Here is a 15422-nt window from a genome sequence, read left to right on the forward strand (position 1 = left end):
CCGTTAGAGCATCCAAAGCGAACAAATATGATATATCAATTTGTATCTTACGTGAATTTATTACACTGTTTACAAGAGCTTTGAAATAGTCCTACTCGGATATCAGTGGCCTATTTGAGAGCCATGTATAATACACCAATTTTGTTCGCTTTAGATGTACGTACTATTATATGCAATTCACAGAATTGTAATATTTTTCATTGATGAGTTGTAAACTTGATATTCTCGTTTCCTGAAAGTTTGCGATTTTCAACAGTATCTTTGAGAGCTGACGGCCTCGATCAAAAATTTGCTACCAGCGTTCACTAGATTTTAATTTTCCCTGTAACAAGCCGCATCAAATTTCGTGCAGTGGTTGCCGAGAAAAACGATTTCTCCTTTCCATTGTGTTTACGCTTTTAAAAATGTTTGCACCCTTTGGTGCTTCTCTTGTCCCACAACGATAATCGTAATCTGCCTTACTTACGTTTCCTTTCTGGAAAAATCCGCGCTTGCTGCTTTCCTTGCAAGAATGCTGTCACGCTGATAACGCGCATGCCGTTAGTCACCTGGAAGTGCCGGGATCGCAAGCGTTAAAGGAAATCCGGGCAAGATAGATGACGATTATTGTTTGGGAGTAAGATAAGCCCCAAAGTGTGCAAACTTTTTTAAGACTGTAGGTAGATAGGAGCCTCCGAGCTTGCTCTTGACAGATATTTTTTTAACATCACCTGTGGCATTTAGCTCAAATATACTTATTCAGCTGTAATACTCGAAGATATATGCATTGTATGCGCTTAACATCACTGTGCATAAATGACTAAACAAAATTTCCGTGATTAACTTTTCAACTAATTACTTCAGGGCATTGAAGCTCACACATTGAAGCTCGTGATTTCGTAAGGGTCATCCGCTTGGAACAAATTAATTTTGAAACCTGCACAAGTTTTGGGATAAGAGCAGCCGAACGCGCTAAAATTGCACTGTTCCTCTCATAAGTTACCGGAACACCAGTGCATTGGTCGCAAACTCTCGGAACGCACATTGCAAAACTCGTGTTATCCTCAGAATTCGTTCCAAATAGATAAGGCCTTAGAAGTCACCGGCAACAATTTGTAAATTGCAATGTGGGGTTTAATCAGTTTAAAATTTAATTAGGAGTAATAATTAGCCAAATATTTACTTTCATTTTTGCACAAGTAACGTCGATCTCTGACAGTAATCTTGCTGAAGAAGTAGAATTCTGCTACATATCGTCGGTGATTTTCTAAAATTATTTTGTTGATACGATAAGCATCAGCGTGTATAGGCTCATGACGCGATAAAATTAGAACTATGCGACAATTTTTTTCTAAGGCATGGTCACCGCGGGGCGTCGAATCAACCTAAATGTCTCATTTGGCTGCTGTGCGGCGTAAGGTAACGTGCAGAATATTATGTCATTACGTGAGACATCACCACAGCTAAATTGCACCAGTCAATACGCCGACGATGTAGCAGTCGCGCAGGCCACCTGTAGCCTCAAATGCTCTTCATTTATATCGAAACTCGAATAGCCAGAATATGTATAAAAAAAAAACGATAAAGAAATGCGTTGCGCCATCGCTGCGCAGCTCCATCATGCTGTTGCTTCGAATGACTGCGTCTGTGTCACAGAGATTGAGAAGCGTGTTACCGCCTGTATGTATTCTGGTATATTTTTGTTGTCTTCGAGCTTAAATTAAGGTGTATGATGTACGGGTGCAAGTACGCGTTTCTCGACGGGCACCGCGTGGCGTATTCGTGCATTCTACAGCGACATGCCACATTGCTTTCGGTTTCGATTTCTCTCGTTGGCTGACCAGCCGCAGCGCCCTTGCGGCGTCCGCGTCCTTTTTATTGCGCCCGACAGGTGGCGCACGGCGCGTCCGTTCGTAGGCGCTCGTTCGTAGGTCGTCTGCAATTTTGGGCGTGATACCCCGGGTCCCGGCGCGCGAACCCGTGGTTCGAAGCAAGAGACCGCGATTCGAAAAAGCTCTCGCGTGTTCTCTCAACGTGCCTCGTCGACGGTCCATCATGCTCGTCGCCGTGGTGATGTTCGTTTGTGCCGTGCTGTCCGTCGGTAGCGGAAAGAGCTCTGCACCGGCCTACGAGGAGGGCTTCGACAAGAGTGCTTGCCAAACCCTGTGCCCCGTCCCGGGCTGCCCGGACAACGCGTCGGACGATACGGAGCTCAAACTCTCCGAGCGTGGCTTTCCCCTCGCCAACAGCTTTCAGTTTCCGGACAAGATTCGACGTTACACGCCGTTCAGAGGTGAGATGATCGCGCACCCTCGCGCTTCTACGGGGCTCGTCGAGGCCTTGCGCCAAGTTTTGCTCGAAGCGATGTGTGCGTTTGCGCACGTCTTATAACCAATAGACTGCGCGTTCGTTTCACTGAGTGGACCAGACGAATTCCAGTTCCCAGCTCAGTCGCTACAACTCGCCGACGGCGATCCCACGCGCACCGTTCGGGTGCTTTATTACCTACGTCACAATAACCCGTGGCGGAAATATACGTCAGCGTTAACCGTGCCTCCTGTGTATCTTGCAATGTCCGGCCTCTCGGGCCGATGCCCGCGCATCGCTCGGCCCATGCTTTGCAGCGTTATCTGCTTCAACGTTCGCTCTGTTTACAAGTGTGCCTGCACCCTCGGGCGACGAGCGTATGCCACGCCGGGCGATTGGCGCACAGGCGCGACTGGCGTGGGCATTGCGCGCGGAACTAGTAAGTTGTGCGAGGGTGCGGAGTGGCCCGATGAGAGAGAATTGGCGTCGGAGGAGGAAGGGGATCCCCGCGCTTTGAGAGTGCGCGCGTGACTCGCGTGAGCGAGCGCCGCTTGTCGCGCCAGCCGAGTGCGGCGCGGTCCCGGCCGACCGCGTACAGCCACGCGTTGCGCTCGACGCCAAAAACAATTGTTCGGATGTTGCGCAAGGTAACGTCGGACAGATACATTTGGCATTTTCACATGCGAAAGCGCTTCCCGCGTCCAAGCGCCAATCTGCCGGCATCGCGAACGCGGCAGTTTACTTCATTCGTGAACCTGGACCAAAAAAGAAAAGAAATAATTAGCCAGAGATGCGGAATGTTTTCGTTGCAACGAGCTACCTGTATATGTGTAATTCGGAGCGTGCCTTAAACATGACTGCATTCAGTGGATTCTTCTTGCATGACGCGTGACGAAGCTATTTTCGAGGAAACATTGGAAGCGGATTCGTGGAGACAGCCTACGGTTGGCTTTTTTTTTTGTGTGTGTGGGCTGTCGAGATGGCTGACGAGGCTGTTTCGGTCTATCGGCACTAGGTACGGCTTTAGAGTGCAAAGTGAGGAGAAGCAAAATTCAAGAACCATCAAAGAAAAAAAAAGTGAAGCTACCCTAGTGCTCGCACTACTGCGCGTGGCGCCTGAGCGGACGACGCAGGCTGACAGCGGCGCTGTTTGTTTAAATGGTTATTTGCCAGCGTCGGAAAATACGGGCAATTTCTTGCTTAGGCAAATTATTTCGTCACATGACAATCAGGATTTTGCTATGCACGAGGACGACACAATTCGGAGAAATTGTTCTGGCCGTGTAACGTTTCTCGACCTCGCTCATTTCTTTCCCTACAGAACACCTTTGCGCAGTGCTACAAGGGAACCTAACAGCCGCTGTACTCCAGGGAAACATGATAACAATTGTAAAGAATAACGTGATACCACTGCTGTTCTAAGTGGCGTGTAGTAACCGCTTGTCCCATCGTTAATTGCTGACAGCCGGTAATTATTGCGACTGGGGAGTTGCATCACAGTTGGCATAGTTGCTCACACAAGCACAACCTACTAGCGCTAATACTTGATTAATGGGGTAAGCCACACGTGTCGTAACATTGTTTGTTATGCATGAACCCTCACGCGTACTGCCTGACAGGTGCATTGCGCTTAGATCATCAATACAAGTGGATGTTGTCTGTAACATTTATTTTTGCAGTAACATCTATTGATTGATTGATCGATCTATTGATCGAATCAATTGACTCTCGAATGATAAGCCAGGCCCGGGTGACACGGCACGTAAATTTATAACACATGTCGGTGGTCGCTGCGACTCAGTATATGCAGCCATAAGCCTAAAGTTTTTCCGGGTGTGGGCCAGGACCCGACCAACCTTATAACCCCTCCCCCCCCCCCCACCCACACACACGAACATATTACATTGAATAACAGTTGCACGTCAAAAAACTTAGTGTGACCTCGAAGAATTTTTCTCTCGGAAGAATCGTCTTATTTACTTCGCTATTACTAATGTTGCTTCGCCTTTCCAGCGAAACGGCTGCGTCCCACCCTCGTTCTTTTTTTCGAAGTCCAAGTACACGCGCATGACTGCAATCCGGCTTGGCCCCATTTCGGGTATTGAGGGAATAATATATATATATATATATATATATATATATATATATATATATATATATATATATATATATATATATAATCGCGAAATGCGAAGGTTGTGGGTTCGGTTCCCACCTGCGGCAAGTTGTTTTTTCATCCACTTTAATTTCCATTAATTTATCGTTTCTTTATTTCATTTATTAGGCACAAGTCATTTCGCCTATGTTGTCTTTGGTGTCAGTGTTTGTTGGCTTATGATATGACTATATATATATATATATATATATATATATATATCCTCTGCATGCAAGTGACGATGTTTCCATCCCTAATAGATGTAGATTGTTATTTTTTTTCATGAGTCGTTAGCAAGAGAAGCAATAATGAGAACACACATCATTTACTTGCATTTCACATGCCGTCCATTGATAAAAAACTTTGACGAAGGAGTCATCGAATTCTGCAGGTTTCCTTTTTTTTTCAGGGTAAAAACAAAGCACGCAAAACGATTTGAAGCGAGATGAACATACAGCAACATGTCCACTCGCTAGGCATAGGCTATCCATACCATTATAAATAAATGTTAAGTTTCGTGCGTTCTTCTCTTCAAAATATATAATAAACTTTGTTCTGTGTATATATTTAAATATATTTTCGGTGCATGGTGTTCACAGTGGAAATAAAAAAGAATGTTGGAGTGAAAAAAATACGGATGAGGTAGCCGCCGCTGATGGTTCAAATGCGCTTGTCCTCCTATTGTCAGGATTTGCGGAAATAAAGCAAAAAGTATGAATTAAAAGCCGTGCATGACCGCGCCAACAATGACGCAGTAAGCTTTTAGCGACAATAAAATGTTAACTGGAAAGGTAGAGGCAGCTCGGGCCCGGGGCCCCACCCCTGTATTCGGCGCCTATTTATGCAGCAGTGATGAGATGCCGTGGTAGCAATAGGCTTTCTTTAATAACATGTATACGCGCGTTGACCGTAATGGGAGATGCGGCAGTAACGAGACGTGGACCTCAGAAAAAAAAAAGAAATGTTTTCCGCAGAACTTACCACTTGAGGTCACCACAAAAAAACTGCCTGACCATTCTTTTTAATAAAGTTTCGTATTCTTCCTCAGAGCTTCACAAAAGTTTGGCGGACGCTTAGCTCCGCCTTTAAGAGTGGAACGCGATATCGTTCAAAAATCCATGACTGCTTCTCACGCTTCCCGGCAACTGCAGCTTATGTAACCGTAACGTTTACCGGGAAACGCCGGCGGCTAACGCTATGCACGAAGGCGAGCTTTCTGGTAGAAACGCGACCCCTTGCGTGGGCCAATACCGGATGTAGTGCACAGCCGCACCAGTAAAACTGCATCATATTGAGGTTTCCGTTATCGTTTCGCACTTTTAATATTTCAGTCTGAGAAAATTTAACCTAAACGTCATGCGTTGCCGGTGCTTTGTTTCATGACATTTGTTCGTGGGCTGTCAATCTCAAATTTCCGAGGATTAACTTTGTCAAGGACGTAAGACGAGGTATGAGCAGCTTTTATGGTGTGGCAATATAACCCGCGTATACCGCATGTCATATAGCAAGGCTTGGCATATACATATATATTTAAATATATGCGGCAATTTTCGCTCACGGGGAAGCCCGACGCCGACACCGGATTTTCTGTGACTCGGGGCTCTGAACGCTGTCGCGTTAATAATGATCCGGCCTTGTTGTTTATTCGTTGCTTATACAAGCACGTTGCCAAAACCTCGTTATAATGTGTGTGTATACTACTCACAACTTCGTCCGTTAGTTTGTGTTCTTAGGCTGAGCCTGCCCGCCTGCAGCTTTCTCTTCTTCTACTGCTTGCACCATTTCGTTTCTACTTCTTGCAGGCTGCTTGATCGATATATATATATATAGCCTGCTCGCCTGCAGATTTCTCTTCTTCTACTGCTTGCACCATTTCGTTTCTATTTCTTGCAGGCTGCTTGATCGATATATATGTATGTATATATATATATATATATATATATATATATATATATATATATATATATATATATATATATATATATATATATATATATATATATTGTAGAGGCGTTTATTAGTCACCGGCGTTTGGGACCTACTGTTAGAGCAGAGCACGAACTCCCAGCACGAGTGACATTCACGAGCAAAAGCGCTGGAGAGGACAGCCCACTATATCCTATATCGTTGCAATCCTTCTCTACAATATATAATCTGATCGCCTCGCCCGCGTCTCGTATGGCCTCTGCGGGAAGGATAAAAAGAGCACCCCAGACGAGTTAAGACTGATAAAGTGTTCTTTCTTTACCATATTTTCGTCGATTTTCGTAGTAGGAGGCTGATTACTACAGAAAAAGAATATGAAGGTCAAACTCCCGTTTCTTTAATTTCGCGCCGTATACGCTCAACGCCTGTATGCGTTAGTGTATGCGTGTGCATGTGGTGTGCGCTAGTGCGACATCGCATATTTCAAACGTGCTTTCTCGTATGTTGGCCGCTGTGGTGCACTAAATGTTCCCGCAAATTGACAGGTTTAGTCTCTGGCTAAATCGGAGCCCCATTAATTCGTCTTTACGAATGAACAATTGATCTTTGCCTGAGTTGGCACCGTCATAATCCTTCGGGAACTTCAAAGCGGTGTGACGTATACCTGTTTTTTGTTTCTTGCGTCTTTTCTGGCCTGTACCAAGTCTACTCCCTCGGTTATAATGGCTTTTTTTTTTTTGCATCGTATGGAAGCGTAGTTTATTAATGCTGCTCAACGTACTTTTACCTATAATGTGCCTTTAGCTTGAATTTGAGACCTTTAATTTGGCACTCGTTATAGGCTGGATCTTCCGTCTTACGACGACGTACACGGCTGCATTACGCGTTCCATGCCGCTGCGCGTAGTTGCTGTTTTCTTTTTTCTGTTTCATTTGCGCGACGATGACGCTGGGCTTCGGCGTGCGTGCGCTTACCTTACTTCCTAGAGTTTCGTACTAAGATTGCCCTGGCGCTGCGGTCGTCCCGTAAATTATGGTTAGTATACATGGATCTGTCTCCTCTTCGGGACTGTTATCGACTTCAGACGTTATTGGTTCTTCATTAATTACGATTTATCCGGCTTCGTTGGCCTAGATGATGAAGAAATCGTATTTTTCTACGCGCGCGAGGCAACAAGACACTGCGCACACGCATGATTAGCGCGAATTGTTGCAACTATAACGCAATGTTTGGTCAAAAAATGATCACTTCGCAAAGTCTCGAAGTCGTTCGAAGCCGGTTGTTAGAAGTTTAAGCAAATCCATGTATTAACCGTTATTCCCACGCTGCAGCTGAGCGGATGCGTGCTTGCAGCTGCCATACGCACAAGCGACAAAGTTCTCTCTAGTAGTTTTTTTGCAGGATACTCTCTGCCTTACTCCTCACGCCGATGAGGAGTAAATGGGCCGGTACCGGAGGCTGTGCAGGTGTGTTCACCGATTGTAAGCAAGATGAGCAGAGTACTTTTACGGCGATGGTGATCACTGGGAGAGACCTTCTTAGGACTGGCAAGAGGCATAAAGTCGTTGTTTTTGGTTGATGATGATAATGATTATGATGATGATGATGATGATGTTGGCAGACTACACCTATCTTGCTTGTCCCGTGCTGATAAACGAAGCAAGAACGAGAAAAAAAAGAATTGAGTATATGTTACTGGTGTTACTATCACGTGTAACGCAAGAATAAAGATCTAGTTTTATTTATGTGTTTGTCCGAACGTATGTCCCACGAGTTCTCTAGTCGTGCAAGCTCATAGAACAAGCTGTACTTCACGATATTCGCCCGGACTTATCGGTAAGATGGATAGCAACACTTGTGTGCAGAGCACTTGGTGGCTGCATGCCAAATATAGCCTGACGCCTTCACGGAGCCGTGCACGCATGTTAACTTGCGGTAATGGCGGTTTTGCACAAGGCAGGCGAGGTACAACTGCTGGTGAGGGGCTCTGCAAGCTTACGTAAGGTGCGTGTGATATAGAGCTTTTAAATGGCGGAGCGGCTGTCTCGGAAGTATTGATTCTCGCTCCGGGTCAACGCGGTAAACCGGCGATAATCGTGCGGAGCGGCATGCTTCTGGAGGTTAATGCCTCTTCCGTGGAACACGATCGTCCTTGGTGCATGGCATGCCGACAACTTTTCTGCTGTTCTGCAACCCAGACTATCTCGTGTACAGAGCGTGGCCTAAAACGGCGGCGTCGGCTTCGTCTCGTTTTTTTTTTTTTTTTTTCTGTCGTCAGTGTCGCGTTGTGATTCTTACTGTGTACTCGTTCGCAGTGTGTTCTCAGTCCCGTGTCTGAGTTTTCTTACTGTTGCGTTCATCTTATTCTGAAGCCTTACATGTAAATACCATGTGCACCTGCGCGCGCAGCGGAAACGAGTAAAAACGCATGAAAGTTAAAATCCACTCGAAAAGGTGGTGTGGATTCGTGGTCACTACATTGCTCAGTTTGTGCCGCTCTTGTTCCCAAGAGTTGCGCGACTAGCGTTTGCACAAAACATAGACGCTGGCTTTCCACATAGGAGGTGTTGGTGTATAGAGGAGAGCGCGACCAGCACGGCCCTCCACGAAGGCGAATACAGCGTCGGCAGTGCTCTTTGTAGACCGTGCATGCAAGCCGACCACACGTGTACGACTGGGCCACGACCATGCGTATTTAGTTCGGTGAGCTGATGGGACCAATGTGGTCAGCCACCTGACTGTACCCGCGAGGCAAGATTCCGCGCACTGCGCCGAATGGACGGAGGAGACGTCCAGTTCCGCTTCGGTTCTGACACCATTGTCTATAATATCGGTTATATATATATATATATATATATATATATATATATATATATAACCGATATGATATGATCCGATAGAGTTCGATACTGCTGCACCCGCCATGGTGGCGTAGATGTATTGGCGTTGCTCTGCTAAGGCCAAGAGCGCGGGATCAAATCCCGACAGCGGCGGACGCATTTAGATGGGGAGCGAACTGCAATGGCGCCCGTGTGACGTTCATTGAGCGCACGTTAAAGAACCCAAGGTTGTCAAAATTAATCCGGAGTCACACACAGTGACCTGTCTTCCAATCATATCGTGGTTTTGACACGCAACACCCTGGAATATAATTAATTTACTGCCACTGCGTACCCCATGCCGCATCGAGCGCGGTCCGATGCATGTTTTGCGACGCACGAATCCCGGCCACGGCGACCGCATTTCGATGGGGGCGAAACGCGAAAACACCCGTGTACTTAGATTTAGGTGCACGTTAAAGAACCCCAGGTGGTCGAAATTTCCGGAGTCCCCCACTACGGCGTGCCTCATAATCAGAAAGTGGTTTTGGCACGTAAAACCCCAAATATTATTATTATTATTGCGACGCACTGCCGGGTCAAGACACTGCGCGAAGGCGTCGCATTCCTTGCGCGGGAATCACAACGGTAGTGTGACAGCTGACAGGCGCTCCCGCAGGGGAATGAAATGTGGGTCGAGGTTGACGAATAAACGGGTGGTTTAGCTTAGCGCAGAACTCCCCCCCTCCCTCCCCACACCCCCTCCGTCGCGTTGTCACATACGAAGAGTAGGTGCGCGATTGCGGGGTCAGTGACTTTCGGAACGCAAGCGCGTGCCGAAAGACTCCATGGGCGGCTAAGTACGCTGACCACAATTACAGTTTTGTGGACATCGTTCTATGCTTGCCGAAACATCGGCGCGTTCTTGACAGATATCGCTACAAACACTTTGTTGCAAGTTGCGCCTCTTCGCCGGCCTCACCCGTGCAGCCCCCCCTCCCCCCCCCCCCGCCCTACAAATTCCTCTTTCGACCCACTAATGCAGCACTCGTCAATACAGACAGGCTCACTATACCTTCGCACCACGTACAGCGCGGATTTCGCCTACTCGTTTGCGGTCACGGTTGCTCTAAACTGTGCCACCTCGCCACGCAGTAGGAGAGAGATAGAGGTAACTTTATTAAAGAAGGGAAGGTTTATTAGACAGGAGTCCCCAGAAAGTTAACTCAGCGCACTCATCATGCCTCGCTCCTCCCAAACAAAATAATAGGCCTTCCACATGGGCATTATAAAGTAAGCTCTTCAGGTCCTCGCTGGCCCTGCCAACACTGTCTGAACACTTGTTACGTGAGACACCCCATCGCCGAATCATAAAAAAATAAAAAGGTGAACGCAGTTCTTTTTTTTTTCTAAATAAATATATCTCTCTCTCCATCTCTCTCTTTAACGGTCACAGTTTTTCGTGAAACGACCGAGATTTTCTGTCCTAGCGAAAATGTCTCGCTATTCGAATTGGTAGATCGCATGCAATGCGGAATTTTACTCGTGCGCTCTACAGGATCGAGCTGCTCAGAGCTGCATAACAAACGAGGCCGGACAGCACCCTCTCGCACGTGGATCCACGCACCCGTCCGTTTAAGCGATTCTTGCTAACGCGTTTAGGAAAACGACGCCGAGATCTACACGCAACGAGTAAAACTGGGCCGAAGGAAGCCACCTTCGGCAATGACATCGACAGCGGACGTATTCACTCTTCCATTGTTTACGTTTGGGATGCAGCGCACCTGCTCCCCTGCAAGCTGTCGCAACTGCGAACGCGAAATCCCTTCACGCACACGTGCTCGCGGCATTGCTGATTCTACGAGGCGCTGAACCGCGGTAAGCCATCCTCGTGACCGCATTCGCGAATGGCCATATCGGCCGTGCAAGTGTACGCCAACCAAGAAAGCTCTATTCGTTCCAAGCGCTCACTCCCTAAACAACTGGTGAGAGAAAGAAAAGCTTCCATCGTCGAATACGTCGAGTTCGATGGCAGCAGCTGCAGCAGCACGCAGGCGTTCGCCATCGTTTTGCCCATGGCAACGTGGACTTGCGATCCAAGACGCGCAACGCACGGAAGCGGGCAAAACAGCGCTCAGTTGAAGCACACTGTTGCAAGGTATTCTCTGTCGCACATTCCGAGCGATCAGCTCCCTATGGTATATGGATAATACACGCGACCTGTTCGTCATGTCCATGTCAGAACACGGGATTGATGCACGCGCTTCGGGAGGAAGGAATAAGGAGAGCGTCATTTGCGTCCGGGGAGCCTTTCAGTATATGCGCAGGGCACCTGGTTTACTCGATTTCACCGGGAACAGGCGTCACGACTTCTAGAGCTTGAATATGGTCTTCAGCGTCTCTTCTTGACTGTCTCCAAAACGGTAGTATACTTCGACGCCAGTTAAGCAATATCCTATAGCTCGCATTGTAAAAGCGTCAATAGGTGAACCATAGAGGTGAACTAGCTTTCGAGAGTTCTCTTACATGCCTGCACATTGCAGCGCCTACCGCACTCGCTGTAAGTGCACTGTTCCTGTAACCTTAGCGTACATGTTTTTTTACTGTGATGGCATTATTTAGGCTACGTTAACCCACTTTAGAGGTATCTAATAGAAAATATGGGCCGAGCCCGAAGGCAGTGCAGTCTAATAGAGCGTTTCAAACCATTAGCTACATGTCACAAGGGAACAAAGATAGAAACTAGCGCGAGACGTTTCAAAGATCGCTCTGGCACTGGAGATGCACGAGTCAGATCGTGACCTAACGGTTAGAGCATTAAATTGTTGTGCTGGGAGACAGAGAGAGGTTGGTGGTTTTCGCTATGAGAGCCTGCCGCTCTCTTATAATAATCGATATGAAACTTGTTCGCTTATACCTCCGGGACGTTGGTTTGCTCGACAATTGCTTTAGGGAATGCTTTACACACACACAAGAATGACCGAACTTCATTTTTACACCACCTTCATTTCGTATGCAAATACCGAATTCACCTTGGTCACGTGCAGTTTGCTTTATTTTGTGTTATTCTTCCGCTTTCCTTCTGTTTCTCCTGCAGAATTTTAATCCCTCTTTTCCTTCCACGTACAGAGTAGGGTCTAGGCAACTTTGCGTACACCTGCAAGAATACCTACGTTCCGATTGAGAACTCTCTCTCCCTCTCTGTCGAATAAAATTAGTACACAGCCGAAAGAAATCGCTGAAGCCTGTCAGTTTTTCTTCTCGTCCATTACCGTTATGGCCACAATTTTTTTTTTTCAGTTTTTTTCCCCCACATCGCTCGTTGCATTCACTTTCACACTCTTTCAGTCGATTCTGTGCTTTGCCTTCCTAAGCGGATACTGTGTTAAGAGGCCTCGTGTCAATTGTAGGTCTGCGCAATGCCTAAAACTGCTTCGTAGCTAACATGTGCCTCTCTGTTGGGGGAGCCCACGCCGAGCGCGCCCAAACCGCCCGCGCTGTTTTACAGCGCTTCGAGTCTGCTGGCGGAAAAGAAGCAGTCTCCGTTTCCCGTGTTTGCACTGCTCTTGCAACCGTCTCTCTCTCTCTCTCTGTCTCTCTCATTTCCGCTCGTATGCAGCCTCGTATCGGGTGCTTCGCTTCCGCGATACTCGTGGCATACGTTGCACAGCCCTGAGTGCATAGATAACGCTGCCACATTAGTCAGAGGTCGATACGAGAGGGGGGAGAAGGCGAGAAATCAGCATAAACTGCGCTCCGGTGTTGGCAACATTGTCCTCGACAAATTCGCCCGTGGTCACGGCCCAAGACACTCGAATTCTTGCGAAAGGTCCCCAACTGATTATATGACAGAGATGAGACTTGCGCTGAAAACTGTCTATTATATGTTGTAATTGTTCCTAGAAGTCATGCTTACAATTTTTTTTAACTGCACCTTTGATATATATGACCTCGTCCAGTAGTGGGTCAACCGTCGGAATGCAAAAAGGACAAACAACTCGCGATTTTCTGAAACAATATACATATACCGTATCTTGTACTTTGGCTAAAACGTAGTTTGATGCACCCAGGTAGCATACTGTAAGAATCTCTGCGGTACGTCGTTAATCGTGTAGCGGCAAATTGATGGGGCGTATGTCCCCTCTGGGGTAACTCAGGCTTTGAGAAATATTACTAGGGCGACTTACTGGCTATTTGCATCAACAAAACAGTTCCCAAGGTATTCGCTAAGACTCCAAAGAAGACAAAGTTGCCGTTAGCGCGACTAAACACTCGCTAGGTCTAGCGACTCTTTCGCTAGGTTACCAACACTTCTGCGCTCCCACGCTTGCCCAAAGTTGGGCGAGCCATCGCGAATCGTCCTCCATTAGAAATTACCCGTCTATTATACTGGTTTGTGCGCAATAAACGTCCCGAACATATAGTGCATTATACACATCGCATTGCAAGCATGCAATGAAGAGTCGACAGACAGACACTTTTGGCGGCTTAGGGCACCAGGTATGGCCATTCCAAACAGACAAGCGCAGCGCATAGTTCAGTCTGCAAAGTACTACAGTGCTGTGCGCCGCCCGAAAACAGCAAGAATTTCAAACGGGTCGCCTCGCGTTCTTCCTCTTCTTCATCTCGAGCAAGCATCTCCCCCAGCTGCGTAGTCGAGGCGCACACATGTGACGTAAAACTCATTCCATCACACGCTGCTTCGGTATAAATCAGCCAACGCGGAACCCTCAACGCCGCGCAGCAAGAAAAAGGAGGAGAATAAAAACATATTCTGGCAGAATCCCATCTCACGATGAATGGCGACGTTGTTGCGATTAGCGTTGGAGAAATGTATCGACACACCGTATTGGCCGCCGCAGAGACGCGTGCTATGCATGGGACGTGTATGCAGCCGGATTTCTCTCTCTCGCTTCCCAGTGAACCGCGCGAACGGCCTCGAGCTTGCATTCTTGCGGCAATTTTGCGTGTATTCGCGGGTTTCGTTCACGCCCGGAAAAAAAACCCTTATGTAGCGCTTATTGAGCAACAGAAAGCTATATCAGGAGTTTTTCATGTTGCTCTAAATTTTCTCAATGACAATTTTAATCCAATTATAATAATATAGAAGTTGATCTAATTTAAGACTAACTATGAAATTAGGCGGGGTGAAAAAAAAAAAGAAAACCCTGAGTATCTCCGAGCGACGACAAACATTACCTTGGTTCGGTCCAGCAACGTGGCATCTGCATATTTTTAAACTTTGGCCCAAGTTAGATGAAACACCCTGTATGCATGTGTTGTGCACGTTTCAATCTATTGCGTGCAGTTCTGTTATGCAGCTATGTGCAGGTACGTCAGCCGTGTCGTCTGCAAAACTGTCAATGTCTATGAGTGTTCTGGGACTATTTCGTGTAGACTCATACGAACTGGGCTTTTTTTCGAATGTCTTTACTCGCTTCTGTGCCTTCGTTTACTCACGTGCGCAACTAGACGCAAATGTTCGTGATATTTAGCAGTCTTCGGAGTTCTGCTTACCTTGCAAACGATTGCGAGTGGTCGGCGCCACTAAAAACACCCACCTCTCTTTTGACCTAGTCTCAGTAATAATGATAATAATAGTAATAATAATAATAAAAAGTGACGAAGGCAAAGTAAAAACAAAAAGGATTAGCGATGAGGTATTGGCCAGTATTTTTCAGCGTATCCGTATCTAACTGCCCCGGAAACCGAGATCACCGGCCTGGCCCTCGGACGTTTTACAGCGAGCGACGGCTGCAGGAATTTAAGGGTGCAACCGCGCGGGACCGCACGAGTGGCAGCCGCGGCGCATCGGCTCGTTAAACTCCAATTTGTACCTCGGTGTCAACTGCGCTCACGCGGCTCTGCGCGCGGCGCGAGAACTTACTTAAAAATCTCGCTACAGCGCGAAACCGGCAGAGAGGATGCCCTTGCGGTTTGCGCGCATTCATTCGGAGCCGCGTTAATGAGAGGCGAGTTTCGAAAACAGGCCTTTCTTCGGGGCTCTCCGTCGGAGCGCACAACTGCGTGGTTATCGGATGTGCCGGGCGTGGCTGCGGTAATTTTTTTTTTTTTTTCCTCTTCCGGCGGTCATTTTGCCGGGCGTCCTCTGCGTCGATCGTTATGCGTCGTTACGCGTTATTGCGAAACGGCGGCGCCGTTTCGCAATATCGCGTCTCTGCGATTGCCCGTGCTCTCGTGCGCGGTGTGCCCGCGCATATCGCTGACCAACTTCG

At 47.3% G+C, this 15422-nt stretch overlaps 1 protein-coding gene across 1 annotated transcript in view; it reads left to right on the top strand.

The window, feature by feature from the left end:
* The first annotated feature begins 1877 nt into the window (after positions 1-1877).
* LOC142572653 (uncharacterized) overlaps positions 1878-15422 on the top strand; it is a 338433-nt gene continuing 324888 nt past the window's right edge. The window contains exon 1 of the mRNA XM_075681923.1: positions 1878-2272. Coding sequence (XP_075538038.1) covers positions 2035-2272 — 238 coding nt within the window. The 5' untranslated portion in view covers positions 1878-2034. The remainder of the gene's footprint in view (positions 2273-15422) is intronic.

This window comes from Dermacentor variabilis, chromosome 2, assembly GCF_050947875.1.
Source record: "Dermacentor variabilis isolate Ectoservices chromosome 2, ASM5094787v1, whole genome shotgun sequence".
Taxonomy (NCBI): Eukaryota; Metazoa; Arthropoda; class Arachnida; order Ixodida; family Ixodidae; genus Dermacentor; species Dermacentor variabilis.